Source organism: Penaeus vannamei, chromosome 27 (assembly GCF_042767895.1).
Source record: "Penaeus vannamei isolate JL-2024 chromosome 27, ASM4276789v1, whole genome shotgun sequence".
NCBI classification, from domain to species: Eukaryota; Metazoa; Arthropoda; class Malacostraca; order Decapoda; family Penaeidae; genus Penaeus; species Penaeus vannamei.
In genome coordinates this window covers 7,633,077-7,654,314 of record NC_091575.1, presented here as the reverse complement: position 1 = coordinate 7,654,314, position 21,238 = coordinate 7,633,077, and the positions used below count along the sequence as shown (strand labels likewise).

Below are 21,238 nucleotides of genomic sequence, written 5' to 3'. Positions count from 1 at the left end.
TTCAAAATCCTCCGGACAAAAGTTTGAAGATAAAAAAACATCCTCTTCAAGAATCGGTTCCTGCCATATACTTACAAGTATAGAAAATTTTACACCGGGTTTTGTCAGTTATGGCATAAGACCCCTCACATTTACGTAACATTTCATTTTATTTTTGTTTCAGCTTTGTAACATTTTATTGTTTTGTTTTATCCAAGATGTGATCAATTTGTCGAGAGGGCAGATTTTTTTATAATTACAATTTCTGGGACTTGAAGGATAGGGGCAACTGTATCCCCTTGTCTACTGTAGAGCTATCAGTTTTATAACTATGTAAGAATTTGTTTGGTAAAATACCCATAATACTGTATAAGCTATTACAAATAATCTAATGTGTAATGGATAATACGAGTATCAGAAGTGATTATAGTGTAATATCATTGAGGAAGACCCTGAGAAGCAGAACTTCTTTGTGGAATGGGGCCTTGAATGTCTTCCTACAAGTAACAAATAAGCAACTGGTAACAATAAAATTAGTGTCTACCTTTTGAGCTTTTGATCATGATTTCTTTAGTATATCATTTTTATATTGTATGTGAACTTGTCACTTGCATGGAAATGAAAATCAATATGGATTTTGATTCTTTTATTTTGTGCAAATAATAGAAATACAATTATAGTAAGAGACAATACTCAGTTGACTAGGAAGATTAAGTACCAAGTTGTAAGTTCCAAGAAAAGTACGAAACAGAATACAGCAATAGACTTTTAGCTTAAATGCTTTGGCGATAATGCACCGAGTCTGCTAAATAAATGCTCTTACAAATCAAAAAAGATCTTGAGATATCAATCTTTAATTTGTTGAAAAGTAGGTTCTACATAAATGCTCTGTTTATCATACTGGAAGCCTAATTCTATACTATTAAGTTACATGGAAAAAGCATGACTTTTAAGTATGTTTTTATCATACCTTCACTGTGACATTGCCAAATATTCTAAAACTGGGATAAATGTCTTCATAACAATTATTCAAATGTATAATAAAAATATTCTTGAACTGCTATCCAAAGCCTAAAAAAGATAATGAAAAATTATCTATAAACTACATTTCACTGATGAGGATTTCCAACGTGTTTCTGTACTGGACTAAGCAAGGCATGTGTCTAGATCTGCCCACTTACAAAATTGCATGACCCGTCACTTAAGGCACTAGCATTTCAACCTTTGAGAGATCCTCCGATTTCTACATAGCATAAAGCAAAAGCACCATTTTTTCTTTTTTTTGTTTTTATTTTTTTTACTGTCCTAATCTTAAATAATTCTTCTTGTTGTAAATCATATACTTCACAAAAAAAAAAGTATTTCACTCTCCTATTTTGTGCTTTTGACATATGTGCACTCAAAAATAAAAAGAGATTATTATGAATTAGGGCACATAAAAAAGTATAGGCAAATACTAAAATCAATTCCATTATACTCAAGCAGCTAACTTGGGCAAAGAGTGAAAACCAATTAGGCTTACAAGTAACAGCCTCTTTTGTGTTTTGGCCATTTAAATAATACTTTTTTTCTGAAGAAAACATCTCAATTAGTTTATTACTCTGCTGCTGCATTCATTTCAGCCAGCTGTGCCTTCATATCATCGTAGGAAACCATTTCCTGAAATTAAGAAAACTGGTTAGATACATGAGAGTTAATTGGTAAAATACAGAGTAGAGCTCATGTTATTTTCTTTCCTTAATTATGCAGTGATATACAGCCTATGATTTTTTTTTTTACTTTGTAAGCAACTAGTTAATTTAAGGAATGCTGTACATAAACATTTACATGTGCACATAGCTATTTGACTGAAGTATGTAAGTGCTACAAATTACTTTAAAACCTATATCATTATTTTATAAAACAAACTAAAACATTGAAAATTGAAACTTGGTGACAAGAAAATTATGCACTCTGATACATCTCTTGAGTCATGTGAATCTCTAAAAACAATGTAAAATAGCATCTTCTATGCTTGCTTGATTATTTTAACACTAAGTGAAATAGGATCAGCAACTACCTATTGATACAAAGTACACTATTGGGGTTATGTGCTTCACATTACCATCACAAAAAAAAAAAAAAAAAAAAAAAAAATCTTTTCTCTGTAGTCTGCATCACTTATTACATCAATCATTTCTAAGATATTGTAGTGTTTAATGAGATTAAGAATCTGCTGCAGTAGAATAATATCGCATCTTCAGATAAATTCAGAAGTCAGAAGCAGTATATACAATAATTAATTAGCCTATTTATATGCTGTATGTTAGTAAACAAGCAGAATGTGAAATTCCTCTTCCATTTGATCTCATTGTTTCACATATTTTCTTGCCACCACTTAAACTACTGTCCCTACATAGATAAATCAATCAACTAGGATGTACAATACATCTGCAACTTGATTACATACTGAAGAGGAGAATATATGACAAACGAAATACTTATACTTAAATCAACAAAACATAACTGCTACAGTAAGCAAGCAACAAGCATACTGAGTTACTGGTTCATCAGTCCCTCAGTTATTGCCCAAGTATTTTCTAATGAAGCACAATCTGAACAAGCATACATGGTATGTGACATTAACAGAAATGTTCATGGTACTGACCATGTTATTAGATTTTTCAAAATAACATGAGATATGGCAAACATACAATGACTACTTCAAATGTATGATAAAGGATTAAGTTTTTATTCTTAGTATAATCTACATTTACTTATCATTAGGTAGAGTAAAATGCTTTGGAACGGGTTAATTTGTAAGGATTTAGTATTAAAACATAGAGTTCAGATATAATATGAAGCAAGCTTTGTACTTACATGATATTATATGATTAACATGAGAAATACCAAAGGATATGCAATTTTACCTTTGATTACACAAAAATGTATACTTATTCATGAAAATGTTGGTATTAATTGTTACCTGTGACATTCAGTGTTTGTGAAAAGTTAAAAATCTTATGAATGGAAAGGATGAATGAATATGCAAGCATAAGGAGTAAAAAGCAAGCAATCACATTAAAGCAGCACAAAAGCAAGCACCGATATCATGTATATGAAAGCTCATCTCATGCAGCAATGAATGACTTAACTCTGTGAGTGCATCTGAAATTTCTAAGGTATATTTTTATAGGAATGGCATACCCCATTCTTTTATCCATCAGAAGAAAATTTGTTTAGTTCAGATATTGATCTGAATTGAATTGGAAAATATAATGATATTTTAATCCTGATGACCATTAATGTTAGCTCTATATCATATTCACATGTATTAAATGCAACATGGCAGTTTATATTTTAGTAATAGTTATAAAAAGTTAGTGATAAATACTTTTAACATAATTTTATAATATACTTGAGACATTTCCAATCTTTGTACTTCAGAGGCACAAAGTTCAGAGCAACAAAGTCCAACCACTGCACTAAAAGGGTTAACTAAGTATCAATGCCACCATCTAAAATAATCCACCACAAAACACAAAACAACAAACTTGAAGAAACTCACTGTTTTGTACTCCTTGGAAATAACATTTAAAACTCTCTCCAACACAACCAACCTTCATTGTTACTTAACTGATCTCCCCTACATAGTGGTTAGGAGCAGTTTTATTTTCTTTTAGTGAAAATACTGAATTAGTGGTATTAGTGAAACAAGATACTAAACAACCCCAGGGTACCTCTCATGCTTACACATCTATGCTTTAAACACGGTTCATGAAATAACAATGAAAACTGTCATCAAACTCAGCAGCAGATAATGTCTTTGATTATTTATAACTAATTCCTATAACTGAGGTACTGCAAATAAAATTCTCTCCAGTTTTTTGTTTAAAAATGATTCAGGGAAATCTAAGATCCATTTTTATTATCTACCACAAAAGCCCATGAAGAAGAATGCATTATCAATTTCTTTATGCACTGTTCAGCTCAATGCTTGTTTAGCCAGAGCAGCTACTTGCAATCAGGCTGTGGACCATATATCATGCAAGGTCTCAGTGTACTCAGTGTATTTCATTGCAACACCCAATGACATCCACTTAATGATGCATTCTGCAACAGAAGACTTCAAATAGATTTGCAGGCCATGGTAATAAATTTGACAAATTTTCCTTTACATCATCCAAAATATTCAAGTATCTTTCATCTTCAAAAAGAGTAAATTCATAATCAACAATTACAAGGAGAGAAACTGCTTGAAGAGTTTAAATAACACCAACGTCAACTAAAGTGTTGTGTCACATCTAAGCTCGAGAGATATGACACTCATTGACACTGGGAGGGAGGCTAGCAACATGGCTGATACTGCCACTGTGAGCATCGTGAGGGGGTTAGTGAAGCCTGAGGTTCCTGCGCTGACCTGGCTTACTTCTTACTCATTGGCAACAGCACCAGCTAGAAGACTTTTGAGACGTTTTTTGTGACCTCTTATGAGACTCCTTCTCAGCTCTGTTGAGGTGCTGCAATAACCACCAAGTTAGTTTCTATAAAAACTCTATGATTTTAAAAATGTAAACGGTTGAATCAGGTGATCTCATCCTTAGGGGGAGACTAATAACCATTCTCCTAGAACAACAATCTACCTCTGCATGGCAAGACTGCAGCTAATCATGGAGGCAACATGCACTATGAGCACGGCAGCATTAATGAGTAAGCTACAAGCAATACCACCTATCAAAACACAACGCACATCACAGTACGGCAAACCGTCTAATCCACCTTCTGCAACGGAAATAAGCATAGATGTTGAATTTATCAAAGATGTTTTGTGCTTGGCAAAGGAGTTTCCAAATACAGAAACTTGTTAAAGAGTTGGCAAAGTTTATAGGAATAAATGGTGATATTAAATTACCAATAGTGATTTGTGAATTTATAAAAGGGGTAAATTGAGCTTCATGCATTAAAATATTGGCTGGTATAGGGCCAATCTGACAAGATAATAAAGCTGAAAGCTTACAAAAAACTATTATAAGCTTGAAAGTTATAATTTGGATACATAGTTTCAAAAAGGGAAAGCTGTGATAAAAGTCACTCAAAACATATATTATCACTTCATGCTTATGAAAGCTTAAAAAATTGAAACACAAGATATATGAAGATAAAAGAAATAATTAAGACATAAAATAAGATATCTTATCTTTAATCATATGAGAAGTCAATTAAAGAACTAATGGAAAATGAAGTGTTAGTCTTTAATGTAGTGTTTAGCATTATCATTAGTATTACTTATAATTTCTTATCTTTTTCTAAATATGTGTTCGTATGTGGGTGTAGGTGCAGGTCTGGGGGGTGGGGGGGGGGGGGGGAGAGAGAGAGAGAGAGAGAGAGAGAGAGAGAGAGAGAGAGAGAGAGAGAGAGAGAGAGAGAGAGAGAGAGAGAGAGAGAGAGAGAGAGAGAGAGAGAGAGAGAGAGAGAGAGAACAGTAAGTAAGAAAGTAAAAGAGAGAGAAAGCGAGAGAAAGAGAGTGAGAGAGAGAGAGAGAGAGAGAGAGAGAGAGAGAGAGAGAGAGAGAGAGAGAGAGAGAGAGAGAGAGAGAGAGAGAGAGAGAGAGAGAGAGAGAGAGTGTGTGTGTGTGTGTGTGTGTGTGTGTGTGTGTGTGTGTGTGTGTGTGTGTGTGTGTGTGTGTGTGTGTGTGTGTGTGTGTGTGTGTGTGTGTGTGTGTGTGTGTGTTTGTTTCCGTGTAAAGGTAAGAATGTGTTTGCAGAGGGAAGGAAGTGTTTGCGGATGTGCAAATGGAAGAGCATTGAAGAGAGTAAGGTTGTGGTTATGCATTTGTACTCATGTGTGTCTGAAAGTGTGTATCTTTATATGATTTTATGTGCTACTGTTAATCTGCAAATTCAAAATTTGAAGGAATGGCAAAAATTTGATGGTAATGTTCATAAAAATGCATCATCCTAACAGCCTGATTATGATGATGATGATGTAGATGATATGGATGAAGATGATAAGGATGAAGATGATATGGATGAAGATGATATGGATGAAGATGATATGGATGAAGATGATATGGATGAAGATGATATGGATGAAGATGATGTGGATGAAGATGTAGATGTAGATGAAGTTGAAGTTGAAGATGAAAATCATTATCATAATCATAATAATAAAAAAATATGATATAGATAATATTAAAATGATATAATAACAATTATGTAATGATGATTATGATGATAATTAAGATAATACTAATACAAAAAATAATAACAATCATGATAATAATAATAATAATAATTATTATTATTATAGCAAAAGCAAGAACACAATCAACAAATATCAATAACAGATTTTAAAAAAAGAAGAAAAATATGAAAGGAAAAATATGTACAAAGATAACCTACTTATATAAGAAATTAATCCCCCCCCCCCCCAATCTCCCAAAGAACCAAAATCTTAAAGCGAATCCCTTGTGATGTGTAATCTAACCTCCCACATGTCAGGGTTCCATGCTGGGAAAATGCTGGTGAAGGCAGCTGGTTCTTCTCCTTGGTTCACGCGGAGGAGCACTGTCGAAGCCAAAGTTCTCTCTGTTGGGTCTGTCTTGATGTATGTCTGGGAGAAAGATGTAGAAAGGGAATTAAATAAAATGGAGAAGGGTGAAAGACAGATTGTGAGATCTCTGTGACTATGGATGGATAGTTTTATCTTGTACTGAAACCATCAACAAAACAATACAATGAAACAAACAAAAGAAGGTAAATAATAATACATAAATGAAATATGCAATAGCAATAAAATATTCAAAATGTCAGTCCCAACAAAGGAAAATAAAAGTTGACTGGTTGCACATATTCTTACAGTTCTTACATTGAAGACAAATCAGCTATTATAAATCTGAAGCTTCTAACTTTGACTTTTGTTTTTCCAGTTTAATCCTGTTGTTACCTCTCATAATGGGAGATATATCTTCCAAAGACCTTTTTTATAAATATGAGAATTCAAACATTTACTTTTTTTTTATTTTTTACATGTCTTGTTCTTTTTGGACAACTAGGGTTACATTACATTGTAAAAGAAAGTTAAACTTCCATTCAAGGAAACAATATGCACAAGCCATTCCCAAAGTGTAAAAAAGGCCTATATGAATTTAATTTACCTCAGCCATCTCAAATGCTTTTTCCTTCTCCTGGTCATCCGAACCCCTTCCAATCCATACATACACTTCATCACCAGAATCGAGGACCATGACATCATCTTCATTAAGATCCTGAAAAGAACATTTTGATCTTTTACAGTGGCTAATGAAAATACAAAGAGGTATAATGATCATAATGATAGTAATGACAATCACAACTGATGATGGATTTAATAACCATGATGATAATACAAAAAAAATTATCTTCTCAAGTACACTAACCTCCTGGCCAAAGTTGGCAACCTCATTAACCCTCAAGCAGCCAGCAGGAGAAATGGTACAGTGGAAGAGGCGAGGGTACAGGAGTGGCTTGTCAAGGTCACGAGCCTTCTGGTAGTCTGCCTGGCCTCCGAGAGCACTCCAGAAGCCATCATCTTCACTGCCTTCAGCCATTTCCTGATTGAATATAATTCTTTTATTTTATTTTCTATATTCTATGTCATGCTATATATAAAAAAAATCTTATGGTAGAGATTTATGTTATTTCCATTCCGTTTCACTGTAAAAAGTTTTACTGGGCACATAGTATAAAATCCTACAGCATGAAACAAAATACTTGCTGCTTACCTGTACATCACGCCCAGGAGACACCAACTCTGCCACACGAGCCCCCATGGCTTTCTCTTCCTCACTGGCTCCCTATGAGGAATTAAAATATAAATAAAAGCAATATAGGATGACTAGGAATTGCAGTTTATAGGATTCTTTGCGTCATTACTGTTATTATCTTTTGTTTTGTATTTTAGTGATGTTTGATTCATCAATTACGTCTCTAGCTATTTCAGACATTTATATTATAAATAGGCATGTTATATGGTAATAAGTACATGTAAATATTATATTACACTTTTTTTCCAATATTTCAACCAGCTATCATTCAAACATATCGTTTTTAGGTACATATATTTGGAATTTTTTCACTGCAATCTTCAAAAACAAATTAAAATACAAAATAAAACATGCTTCAATAAGATATAATGTATCAATGCAAACTTTTAACAAATATAAAGAGAATGAACACCATATATGATATATCATACACACTATATTTTCTAAATGATGACTGCAAGATGGAAAATACGGTTTGCTCCCATCAGACTAAAGTGATCCTGTACTGTGGACCAGTCATTACTAACTGCTTTTCTGAGGGTGTACTAACCCAGAAACAATTCTTACCTGACCAATCCAAAGGTAGGTAGCACCTGGTGTCTCCAGGACAAAGACATCATCACCATTAAGAGATGAAGCTTCTTCAGCCATCTGAATAGCTCTTGTATCGAAGTCACAGGTTCCCCTCACCTAAGCAATGAAGTTCAAAATATGTAATATATCTGCCTTTCAAAAAGTTATCTGTTTCAATCTTTTACATTTATCCATACATCTTCACTTCTGTTAGCTGAACATCAATATCATTCATGCCAACTGGAAAGGCATCCCACAAAGTATTTACAAAAAAAGAAAATTAAAGAATAAAATACCCTAAAGAGGCGGGTTCCATCAGCATCATATGTGTCATGGTCGTGTACATTCTTAAAGCCAGAAGCCTTACCACCAAGGAATACAACCAAACGTCCTGAAAAAAATTCACAGAAAATTACTCTCACAACCTCAGATAAACTCTTTAAGGACATAAATAAAAGCATTAAACAGATGTAAGAAAAGAAATGGGCATTAGAGGTCATTTATATGAATACTGTCTGAACTGAATCAAAATTCCAAATCAATGCAATAACCTCAAATGACTCCAACTTTATGCTGATATCTAATCCTACTTTGTAGGACCTTTACTTTTTCTGCATTCTTGATATTTGCTGCTTCAATTTAAGGACACCACTTAGTTTTTATAATAATTCTAATGAGCAAAGAGTGCATCACTTCAATTTCTATTACCTGTCTTGACAACGAAAAGCTAAAACCATAAACTAAAGAAAACTAAACATAATATTTTTTTTTACTGTAACTGACTGGAAAATTTTGCAAACTGAATGTCATGCATGGATGAGCATTTCAGAAGTAGTTTTGTGCATTTACGGCCCATTTTGTAGGAAATACAAATATCTTTGGTGCCTGAATTCACATTTGAAACAGAGGCCTTCAGAAACCTGGTACAAATGATCCCCCAAGAAAATGAAACCAGATATGGGCCAAAATACATGAAACAGCACCAATCATGCTCAGTGTAAATGCTTTAATAAGTTGAGAGTTGATGTAAATAAAAAAGTATTATCACTATAACTTACCCTTGAACATCCTCAGGAAGTGAGCAGGTTCATAGCCTTGAACAACGCGTACTTGGACAGCCTTTCCATGAAGTTCATTGTCAAGTCGGACAGCATGGATTGCTGAGGAAGCCTTCTCATCCTGGCTGCTTGCAATGCCCTGAAATTATAAATAAATTCAAATACATATTATGAATGACACCAACTTGTACAATGACAAACACATGTGTGTGCACATATATATAAACACTTGTGTGCATACACAAATGCAAACATGCATGCATTTATGTATGTATAGGCAAGGGAAAGTGTAATTTCCCATCATATAATAGTCATATATTTCTTAGAGTTATCAAATTTTTCTAATAGATATATAAGTCCACAACAAAAGATACTGATGGGTGCAAAGATATGCTTTTAATAAAATCTAAACATTTTTTGTAATAAAATTCTTTGCTAATAAATATAAAACTTCACCCGATCATATCTTTTAATAAAAAATAAAAAGAAGTTGTGCTTGGATTCTGAAAAGGAAAAAAAAAACTTATTCCACACACCTGCCAGAAATATATGATGTATTTTTCTTGTCCATTAACTTCATATGTATATTTGATAACATAAGAATCGCCACCGAAGAAGAAGCCGTGAGTTCCTTCATCAACAGGCTGCAGCTCAAAGTCCTCCACGCGCCAAATCTCAATCTACAAAGAAATATAATGTAGATATTTTATCACTAAAAAGATATTCCATGTTTTAACAGCATTTCAGACTGCAGTAACATGACTAAATATTATTACCAAACAAAAACATAATAAAACAGCTCTCTACTAACCTTGCCTGAACCATCATCTGGCATAAAGCCAAAGGCTGGGCCAGCATTCTTCCTCAACAAGCGACGTTTCTCAGAATGAAGGCTGCTGACATCGAAGTCAACTTCAGGTACAGAAACTGGTGGAAAAACATTTTGTCAGTTCTCCCTTACTTTCAACATAGTATTCCTACCAAGTCTTACTCAAATATAGACCTCAAGACAAATTGTTCCTTAACATCAAAATGTTAACACACATTTACAGACATAGATCTATATACATTTCAAACATCAACAAACCAGTTGAGATCTGTCGCTCTGTGAAGACACGGCCGAGACCAACTGTTTCCTCTGGCTCCTTCCACATTTTGAAGTAGGACTTGAAAACTGCAGGCTCAGCCTTCTCAACAACACGCTGCACACTCATCCACTTTGGATAGCCCTTCTGTTCCATATATCCAGCTGTGGATAGTCAAGGGCATCACTTCAGCACAAAAACAATTGACAAGCACAGGTAGATCACAACTTTTAAGATGAATTAACAAACAAGAACATAAATACAGGAAAAATATGCTTTCCATTATCTATGTCTCTTTACTTATTTGCATAACCCTATAAATGTATAAAACATAAAAAAATTTTAACTCCTGTACTCCGTAAAACATAACATACCAGCCATCTCCATGCTCTTGACCTTCTCCTTCTTGCTGGATCCGCTGCCAATCCAGACATAGACACTGACGCCTGTATCCAGAATGAAGCAGTCCTAGCAGCATGAAAATAAAGAGGATTAGTCACTCTATCAAGGTTCTTTATGGTGTAGGTTAAAAATGTTTTACATAATGAAAAGGGTATCCATGTAACAAGTCACCAATATTGTATCTTGTTATGCAATACCTTTCTTTTTAACATACACCACAATATATCACAGTGGAAATTTTCCTTCAAGATATACTAAACCAGGTCATGTAAGTGAAAATTAGTTAAGTGGATTAACAAAAATACAAAAAATGACTGTAAAATAGGTAAATTCATAAATCAAAATTTCATTTTTCATCTATAAAATAAATACAGCAACATAACAATATACCAACTAAACCATAAAAAGAACAATCATATGATACCATATATCAGAAATATAAAATTAAGGAGATTTATGCATACAGACATATTTCTGCTTCTTAAAGAGTATACAAGCTACAGTAGATGTTTCAGGACAAAGCAATTCCAGAATATCATTCATCAAAAGGACACATTCAATATAAAGGATTTTAACCATCACCTTATGCAATAACAGATATTCAGAGTTTTAGTTTTCCCAAAAACAAAGCATAATATTACCTTTAACCTCAATATAAAGAATAAGTGAAGATGGATTTTTACTTTAACTTACAAACCACCTGTCAACTAAATCCTCTGAATACCTTTAATATATCATTAGTAATTTTTCAAGATATATAAAATTCTAAAGCTAAAATAAGCTAGCAGATATATTCATGGTATTAGTAGCTCAGTACATGCAAAGGTAGAATAGTATAAATGATAAATGTCAAAGCCCTCAGTACTTTATCAAGTTAAAAAGGAATCTAACCTTACCTACTTTTGTTAGGATCCTACAATAAGCTAAAAAACACATTTCAAGTTCTAAATTAATAAAACATATGCATGAAAAGCAAATAATGTTATTACTGTTTTGCTTGCTACTGTAAATTTTAGTGCACTGGTACTCTGCAGTAATTTGAAACCAATGCCTTGAAAACATAAGCAATATATACATGTAGTTCATTTCATTTGTAAAGCAACATTATGTTATGGGATAGGTAGTCTTACTGATAAGATATATAAAATCAATTGAAACAACACTCTATTTCACTCATTCATCCACACACACGGATACTTTATTTATACAAGGGTGCTTGGGGGAAAGTTTTAAAAATGTTAATATTTTGTTGGACACACCTTACACAAAAAAGCATAAAAGTTCAAAGCTTTTAAAGCATAAACTTTTGCCCACTGCTGAAATATGTTTGTCAAAAGCAGAAGTCAACTGATATACTTTCCTATACACACTTTATCTACAAAACAACATCACTAAATTTGTTTAGCAAATAACTAAACCAACCTACAATTTTTTAGTAAAGAAATGGGATAACCCCATCACTAATTAAAAGGAAAAAAAAAGAAAAGAAAATAAACCGTTTAAACAGATGAATGACAAAAGCTGTGAGAGACATTTAAAAAAGAAGCTATTGGTGATATACAAAAGTATGCAAAACATATACAGTACATTAGAACCAAGTGACCATACTGTGCAATATCCGTATCAACTCATATTTACCTGCTGGTTTTCCTGTTGTGTGGAGAGGTATAAGCCACAATCAATTCGAGTCAAATATGGGATTTATGGAAAAACGAAGCAGACATTTAGGTTACAAACTGTGTATATATAAGTTAACTAAAATAAAGAAAATAAAAATTAAGTTTAAAAACCTTTAAAATCCTACAGGATTTGCAACAAAACAAGAAAAACTTTTATCATCACAATGCTGGACAGTTCTCCAATTAATCACATAATCAAGACCACGAGAACACCACACTGCTGCAACAACACTGCCTGATGCTACAACCACATATAAAAAATACTGGGAGATGTATAAAAATATGAACATCTATTTTGTAAGTACCATCATAAAGAATTTTATAATCAAATATTCAAGAAAAAAAGTTACATTCTAATGATTTCTTTTGATAATGAACCATTTCTCTTTTTTTTCAGTGAGGAGTAAATCTATTTTTCACTTTAATGTATAAGAAGAGATAAGTTAATATATAATCTCAATATCAAAATAATATACTCTTAATAATACAACAATGTATTATTGAAAATGGTTCTCTGAAATATGCAATGAATAAACCTAATATTTTCTAGAAAAAAAGAAAGAAATTGGCAATTGAAATTACCAAATTATGAAAAGATCCATCACAATTACCCTTCGTACTTTTGACAAAACCTTTACATTCTAATTATGCTTAGATCTGCATAAATCTGTTTATCAATAAACAAAAATTTTAGTAAAAAATTATAATAAAAAAGGGAGAAAAAAAAAGAAAACCAACATCATAAGCCTACAAATGATTACTCATTTACATTGCCTAGTCCTAAAATATTCATAGATTTCTATATATCATCATCTATAAATATCCCTCGTATTTTAAAATAACTGAAATTTTGAGACTCCTTTGAAACATCACATCTCTCATTTCAGGGAAAGTCATTATATCAAGATCACAAGATTATAGTTACTTTAACATGAACTGTCTAGGATTGTGACCATTACACCACATGCTTGGCTCAACTGAAGCAGCAAAAGACAATAATTCCTGATAGTTTTTTCTTGCAGTTTGCAATGCTCAGCCTTGTTGTTGGAATTATCAATAGAAGTACAGTGCAAATAGTTTTTGCCAATACAAAGGAATTCCTAATTTCCTAGTTACTAGTCTATTTATCATGTATGTATCAAAATCGTCAAACTATTACAACATAATAAAGAATGATCTGAGAAAATTAATGTCTACAGACTTAAATATTTTTTTAACAAATATTTCTAACAACTGAAAAATTTATCTCATATTGCAAAATTGATATGTGATATTTCCTTAATTTATATTTGAGCTTAAACACAAGGTAATTTGTACACCTCTCTTGCCAAGGGACACATTAATTCTCCTATGCAGGTACGTCACACATTTTTGATCTTATGAGCTTGACAGACAGTTAAAAAGCACTCAAACCATAACTGTGAGTGCAAGTGATTTTGTGATCAGTGCTCATGCGTTGAGCATGTGATTGCTTGTGCATGTGTGTCTAAGTATAGTGTAGGTGTGGCCGTGGGTCTACATGTGGATGAGCATGTACATGGATGCATTTCACATCAGTCATATTACATATCTATATGCTTGTACATACAGAATAAGAAAATTTTTCGATTATCACCGTAGCTGATAAGTAAAATATTCTGAGCAAGTGAGATGAAAGTTGGTTGCAACAAACAATGCTTAGCTCTATAGCATAGAATCATTTTGTGGTAGAGTGCAACTTACATTTCATCTGTCAAAAAAAGAAACTGCATATTCTCAAATAAACTGAAGATGACTGACGTTCTTCTATAGCTTTGGGGAAATTCTGATTTTACGAAAAGCTAGCACTATGCTTTAATTAAAGATAGTCTTTGTTAACTCCATTCCTCCTAGTGCCTCACCAAGCATTTCAGTCAATCTATACTGTCCTGAAGCAATGAAGCATAATATCTAACATGCAAAATGCATTTTAATGATATTCCTATATTCCTCAATTAATTATGTCAAAGTAATAGCCACTAAATCAAACAGAAAAGGAGAAAATACTAATAATTAATCCTCATTCCCAATCCTGTTCCAATGTCTCTTCATTCTAAATTATATGAAAATAACATATTCATAAATAAATTGGTATAGAAGATGAATTATACAAACATTCATTCTAATCCCCTAAAATATAAACTGGAGCCAAATTATCTATTAGATACAAGTCCAATTGGTAATAAATTTGATTCCTGTCTTAAGGGCATTGGTCATACTTTGCTTTCTCTTCCTAAACACTTGCTAGCTGTAACAGTAACTTCAACTTACATACAAAACTGTATATTGAAAATTGTAGTTTTGATAAAAAGGAAACCTAAAAAATATCATAAATTTCTACTTCTAATATATCTTAGTCATACAAATGCCAGTCATCTTAATAATGTAAAATTCATAATGAATCTGGCAAAACAACCTTCATATAGTTAAAAGCTTACTCCTGATAGGTTACATTCTTGAAAATTTGCATCTTTTAAATATTGTTTGATACTATACTAAAAATAACATGTTTTCCTTATAGTTATGGAACTAATCACTGTGAAAGCACATAAATAACAGTATGACATCACCTCTCAAACTAATATTCACTGTCTCAAATCATCCAAAGTTTAATGGTCCTAAAAGTTGAATGCTGAATTTTGTACATCCTCAACTAAAGAATCAAACCCTAAAGAGAAGATAGTGTCCCAAAAAAATCTCAAAATAAGACTTCAATCACTACTAAATGCATCACTAAAGATCACCCTTACAAGTTATCTAGTAAGGGTATGAACAATTAAGTGACAAAAATTGCACTTTCTGGCATAACAGGTAAAAGAGAACACTTAAAATGCATAGTTTTAAAACATACACAACAATAGGTCTTAAAAATAATACTATCTGAAAAAATTACCAGAAAGAATTAATGTTGTCAATAAATATTCCGGCAACATAACAAATCAGGATTAACTTAAATTAAGACTATTTCTCACTTTAATAATGTTGAAAGGTATCATAAAAATTTAGACAACTGACATGCTAAATGAAGGTACATTTTCCCATGCAGTGTCTAATACTAAATCACTAATAAGAATTCAGTATCATTTGGCAATGGTTAGTACTCATGCCCATAACTTTCTTTGATATATGTACACTCTTGCATTTGAAGTAATTGCAAAACCTGTCTGAAATTACAGTAGAAAAAACTAAGTATCTAATAAGAGTGACATACTGTGAATCAACACAATTTGTTTATTGGATTATACCTACCTATACACATCTTTATACCATTAAAACAAAACAAAAATAAGTAGTAACTGAATGATAAATTAAAGTTGATGCATATATGATAACCACAATATAAAAAGAGATTAACTCAATCTTTGTATACTGAATGAAAAGTATTTCATTTGAAATCTGACAAAAATTTTACTTCTCACGGTTAATGTGAATAATCAAAAGATGAACTCATTTTTCATAACTTTGTGCCACAAATATCCAGGAATCATAGAACAATCTAATACCATACAGATATAACACCTATATGATTTTGTGAACATCAGAAATATATGATAAATAATAATAACCACAACCTGGAACAGGTACAAGCTAAATAAGAATAAAAAAAGGAAAAAATCATTCCAAAACACCACACTTAATAAAAAAAACACAATAAATGTATGTGTAACACAGCAAGAAATCCTCGACTTACCCCAGAGTCCAACATGCTCTGAAGAAGGGGCTTTTCTCCAATGAGATTGGTCTGGATAATGTTGTTATCATCTTCAAACACATGGTGCAGTGATATCACATTCTGTTGAAATCATGTTATTTAGTACTCTCATAATTTTTTTTAATACAGAATATTTCTATATCATATTCTACTCTGACTTTCATCTACAAAGGGCTATGAAGTGAAAGGATAGAAATAATAACCCAAACAACAATTCATAAAAAAAATAATAACAACAATCTAAGAATTATTAACAATATGACATTCTTCCTAGAGAGTGAAATCCATACTGGCTTGGAACTAGCAATGCAAGATTATCCGCACTCATTGGCAGTTTGCCCCATTTCTGCATAGCTTGTTTGTTAATTCAAGCATGACCTTGAGCATCTAAAATTAGTAGCTGGATTTGATAAGCAATTATTAAGAAAAAAAAAAAAAAAAAAAAAAAAAATCCCACACTACTGATGCCTGTGTCTAATGGTGACTGCAAGCAAATGATACCATGACTATCAGTGAATCACTGGTTTAGGCCATGTAATGACATGGTGCCATCCATGGTTAGGTCTGGCACAATGTGACACAATATGACATTTGTGACAAAAAAAAAAAAAAATAATAAAGTAAAATAAAATAAAATAAAAATAAAAAAAACAGGAAGAAGTACATACATTCTCTGAGCGTTCGAAAGCAGCATCCTCCATTGCAGCATCCTCATCAGCAATGTCATCTGGGGAGCCGCCACCAAGAGCCTCGAAGAATGCTTCAATCTCACTTGATGATGCACTCTCATCTGACAGAAAGGTTTGTATAGTTAGGGAAGACTCACTTACACAATTTAATAACTCTCTAAGCTGATGAATTCTGGTGGATCATCAAAATTGAAAAACAAAATCTTAACATCTTAGAAAAAGCTGAATCTTTATCAGCTAAACCTGTCTGTTAAAACATTTCACAAAACAGACTCCAAAGAATGATGATGAAAAATAATTTTCCTTACTAATCATTAAAGAAATATTTTTCTAATATATTTAGAAAATAGTAACTATTTAAGAAAACAGGGAAATAGTAAGGACATTTTATAAAATTCCCATTTTCTTAAATTTTTCCCACAAACACTAAGAAGTGGGCTACATCACTGAAAACTTAAAACAGCATATATAATGAACTACCTGTATATAAAGCAGAGCCTATTCAGTGACCAACTTGCAAAATTATGAATGCATATCAAAATATATAATTGGCAAACCTGATTATGATACTGTTTGTCTTGAAACAGAGACGATAAAAAACTAAACAGATCACACACTGAATCATACACAAAAAATTCCTTGCTCTATCAAAACATTCTCAACCTAACCAAATCAGTTATATCAATTGGACAACAGGTTTTCATTTACTTACCGATAACAATCACCTTTGACTTGCCAGCATGGTCATCATCCCTAATGCCATTGCCAGCCATAATGGCCTTCATTCTCTCCATCCTTCTGCTTGCCGAACCCATGTACACGTACACCTCAGAGCGGCAGTCAAGGATGAAGCAGTCACCCTTGTTCATGGATCCAACACCTACTTCAACCTTTAAAAAGAAAATTCAGTAGGTAACCACATTATAGCTGATCATTCATAAAGTATATGAATGTTATCAAAAGTATCATACAAAGAGTAGGCATCTTAAACCTTATCAGAAACTGTGAAAAGCTATCAAAGCTATAATTCATTATTCACCAGACATTCAAAGCTTAACACATTAAAAATACCAGTATAATTTAAAAATTAAGAGTGCCATTACAATGTACCCATGTAAACATATTCCCTTAAAACGAACCTGCCTGATGCGGATATTTCTACGGCCCTTAACGTGGAAGAGGCGGGCTGGGTAGGGCTCATCGGGATCAACATGATGGAAGCCTGATGCGACACCTCCTTTCAGGTATCTCACACCCTTCTTGAACCTAAATAATAATAATAGTAAAAATAATACAAAAAAATACTGATACTAATATCAATATCAATATTAATACTATTATCAATACCAATAATAAAAATAATTAATATTAACAATACTATTACTCCTACTACTAGGCATACTATGCCTACTACTAACAATAATCATGATCATTAGTTTCACTGACAATTTCCATATGTTAATGAATTTGTCCTGTGTCATGTCTGTGAAAAAATATATAATCATGCAACACATTGAACCTGACTGAACAAAAAAATAATAGACACACTGGGAGAACTTAGGGTCATATCCAAAACAAACTCTAGCACTACAAAAATAATAAAAATCTATACTTAAAATTTGTTTAAATATCCAGATATCTATGGCATTACATATATCATATCGCTATGGAGATGGAAGAATTCTTCACTCAGCAGTTATCTTACAATTCAAAATTTATGTAACAATATTTTTAAATGTAAAACTCTCCTGGATCACCCTTGATTCCAGATTTGTAACATCTTACCAGGCAAGGAATAGGGAAGACTCGTGACCTTCCACCTCTCGGTGCTGGACTGGAACGCCTCCGAGTTGGTCATCAAGCTCTACTGTCTTGATAGCTGCTGCTCCTGCCTCATCCTAAAACAAGTTTCATTACAGTAATAGTATTCAACATGACAAGAGTATGCATGGATAAACTTTAGGTAACTTATTTCAACATCTATGAAAACTGAAATCACATCACAAGCCTTTTGCAGAATAATACATTTGGAATGAAATATTATATACTATTTTTAGATGTACTATACCTGAGAACATTGGGATCCAAGCCAGAAATGCAGGTCCCACTTCTTAGTCCCTTTGATATCAATGGTCTGAAAATAATGGCATATAATTACCATCTGAAGAGTTTTCTCTGTAACAAAATTCATGTTAAACTTATTTTTAGTTACTTTAATTCCACAATGTGAGGCCCATATTCAGCCATGGGCAAAGCAACTATGTGTACCTTCCCACAAAAGTCAACATTTAACTGGACCAGGTAGAAATTCTAGAGCAAAAAATTATGCCAGTAACATGGACACAAGAAATCCAAATAGATTTAAATGAATGGTCCTCTAGTCTGTTCTTCAGAAGTTTTACATTTATTCACTTGTGCACAGAGACAAGCAGACAGACAGTGACAAAGACAAAGAACACACACACACATATACATACAAACACACACTCACACATACACACACACACACACACAAACACACACACACACAAACTGAGAGAGCCTTATTCTATATCAAAATCATTTCCACAAGCACAACTTACAACATCAATGATGCCAGAACAATACAGAATAATACTAAACACTGCAAAAAGGTACTTACATGGAGGACAATGTATGCATCTCCTTGGTAGAATTGTCCATACTTCTCCTTTGGGTATGGCACAACCTCAAAGTTCTGAAAAGGAAGAGAATTAGAAGGTTAACACCAATAACTTCAAAATAAATACTTAATACTTTATAAGCTATGCAGTCAGTTCCTCTTAGTGTTCTGACATCATCACAAAATTAGCATCATTATGTGTCTACAAATGGCCTGAAAGAATAACAAGAGTGAGATACTGCACTGTTCTCAGGCCATAAATATGTACACCTCACAACTGTTCAAATATGTACACCCCACAATTGTACTGAGGATACAAACACATTATAAAATAGACTAGAAATGCTAGGAAGTCTACCAAGAGTAAAGAATAAAAATGAAAAAGTTACTGGTCACATATCTATTTTCAGTTTCTAGAAATTGTGGTACTATTCCCATAACCTACATTTCAATTCCAATTCTATTATTTGGCTCTTGCAGACCAGAAATTATTAATCTCTTTGGGAAGGATGTTCTTCAAGATATCAGAATTTTCTGGTAGTCATATTTTCTTTGAAGATATTTCAATATTCAACCTAACTTTAAAAAAAAAATGATTCAGCCTTAGAGATCAAAGGAGGTACATGTCTCTGAAGTCTTGTCTAATATATACAAACATATTCATATTAAAGTTATGAATTTATCATTGTGAGTTACATCCTTCATATACCAGCATCCCTTTGATGGGTATCTACAGCTCCCCATGGGAACCAGCTATCCCCCAAGTTTAATATCTCTTCAAACATCTTGCATTTCCTTGAAGATCTTTTTCATTTCTAATATTCATATACACATCTGAATAACAAATTGACATCTATAATCATGTCAATAGCTTTACCTATGTACTATCTATTATTACTATGAAATATACATAACCCCATTACATATTCCTTGCATGAATATTTCCCATATATGCAATTCTAAATATTTCGAATTTATTTCATGTTATTGCAATATGTGTAAATCAGATGTTGATATAAATGTGTGAGATGGAGGACAGCAGAGTAAGCAATATGAAGAAAAGAAAAAGAAAACTATTGATTCCAATATGCTTTTCCTTTTCCAATATATATATTCATATACATATTTACAAATAGTAAAACAACTATGATCCCTTTAACAAGAATAACAACAAAGGCAAAACATAAAATATGTCAATACATGTAGCTGAAACCAAAAAAGTACTAAAATCAAAATCCCCTAAATATAGTAACACAGACAAGAAAGAAAAACAAAAACAAAAGCAGAATACTCAAGGAAAGGATCACCATAATAGTTTGCACATTACATATTCCCTCTAAGGAATTAAATTGATGATTAATACCCATGTAAAACTTAAAAGATACACCTAAAACATAAAATCCTACTGCAAAATTCTACCACTTCGGAAGATACACAATGCAATCATCATATCAACCAGTATATAGCCCAAATGCTCATACTGAGAACAAATACAATCGCAATATCAGATCCAATAACACAAGAACTCCTTTGCAACCTCATATTGCTGTAGGAGGATATTTGACATCCAATATCAATAACACGATAAAAAAATGAGGAAGTGACACAGCCTAAGAAAA

The 21,238-nt window shown here is 32.6% G+C and overlaps 1 protein-coding gene across 7 annotated transcripts in view; it reads right to left on the bottom strand.

Annotated features, from left to right (window-relative positions):
- Window positions 1-610: 610 nt before the first annotated feature.
- LOC113813489 (gelsolin, cytoplasmic) overlaps window positions 611-21,238 on the bottom strand; it is a 65,158-nt gene continuing 44,530 nt past the window's right edge. The window contains exons 2-22 of one of the 7 annotated variants that reach the window (XM_070140460.1): window positions 19,620-19,694; window positions 19,047-19,112; window positions 18,764-18,876; window positions 18,118-18,244; window positions 17,691-17,868; window positions 16,958-17,079; window positions 16,269-16,370; window positions 12,519-12,530; window positions 10,853-10,946; window positions 10,481-10,642; window positions 10,205-10,320; window positions 9,930-10,073; window positions 9,394-9,532; window positions 8,632-8,726; window positions 8,330-8,452; window positions 7,721-7,792; window positions 7,376-7,549; window positions 7,115-7,225; window positions 6,445-6,570; window positions 4,709-4,740; window positions 611-1,638 (exon numbers count right to left, since the gene is read on the bottom strand). In XM_070140460.1, the coding sequence (XP_069996561.1) occupies window positions 4,729-4,740; window positions 6,445-6,570; window positions 7,115-7,225; window positions 7,376-7,549; window positions 7,721-7,792; window positions 8,330-8,452; window positions 8,632-8,726; window positions 9,394-9,532; window positions 9,930-10,073; window positions 10,205-10,320; window positions 10,481-10,642; window positions 10,853-10,946; window positions 12,519-12,530; window positions 16,269-16,370; window positions 16,958-17,079; window positions 17,691-17,868; window positions 18,118-18,244; window positions 18,764-18,876; window positions 19,047-19,112; window positions 19,620-19,694 (2,163 nt within the window). In that variant the 3' untranslated portion in view covers window positions 611-1,638; window positions 4,709-4,728. Of the gene's footprint in view, window positions 1,639-4,387; window positions 4,479-4,708; window positions 4,741-6,444; window positions 6,571-7,114; window positions 7,226-7,375; window positions 7,550-7,720; window positions 7,793-8,329; window positions 8,453-8,631; window positions 8,727-9,393; window positions 9,533-9,929; window positions 10,074-10,204; window positions 10,321-10,480; window positions 10,643-10,852; window positions 10,947-12,518; window positions 12,531-16,268; window positions 16,371-16,957; window positions 17,080-17,690; window positions 17,869-18,117; window positions 18,245-18,763; window positions 18,877-19,046; window positions 19,113-19,619; window positions 19,695-21,238 lie in introns of all 7 variants that reach the window. The other 6 variants (XM_070140454.1, XM_070140455.1, XM_070140458.1 and 3 more) reach the window with 6 other exon arrangements.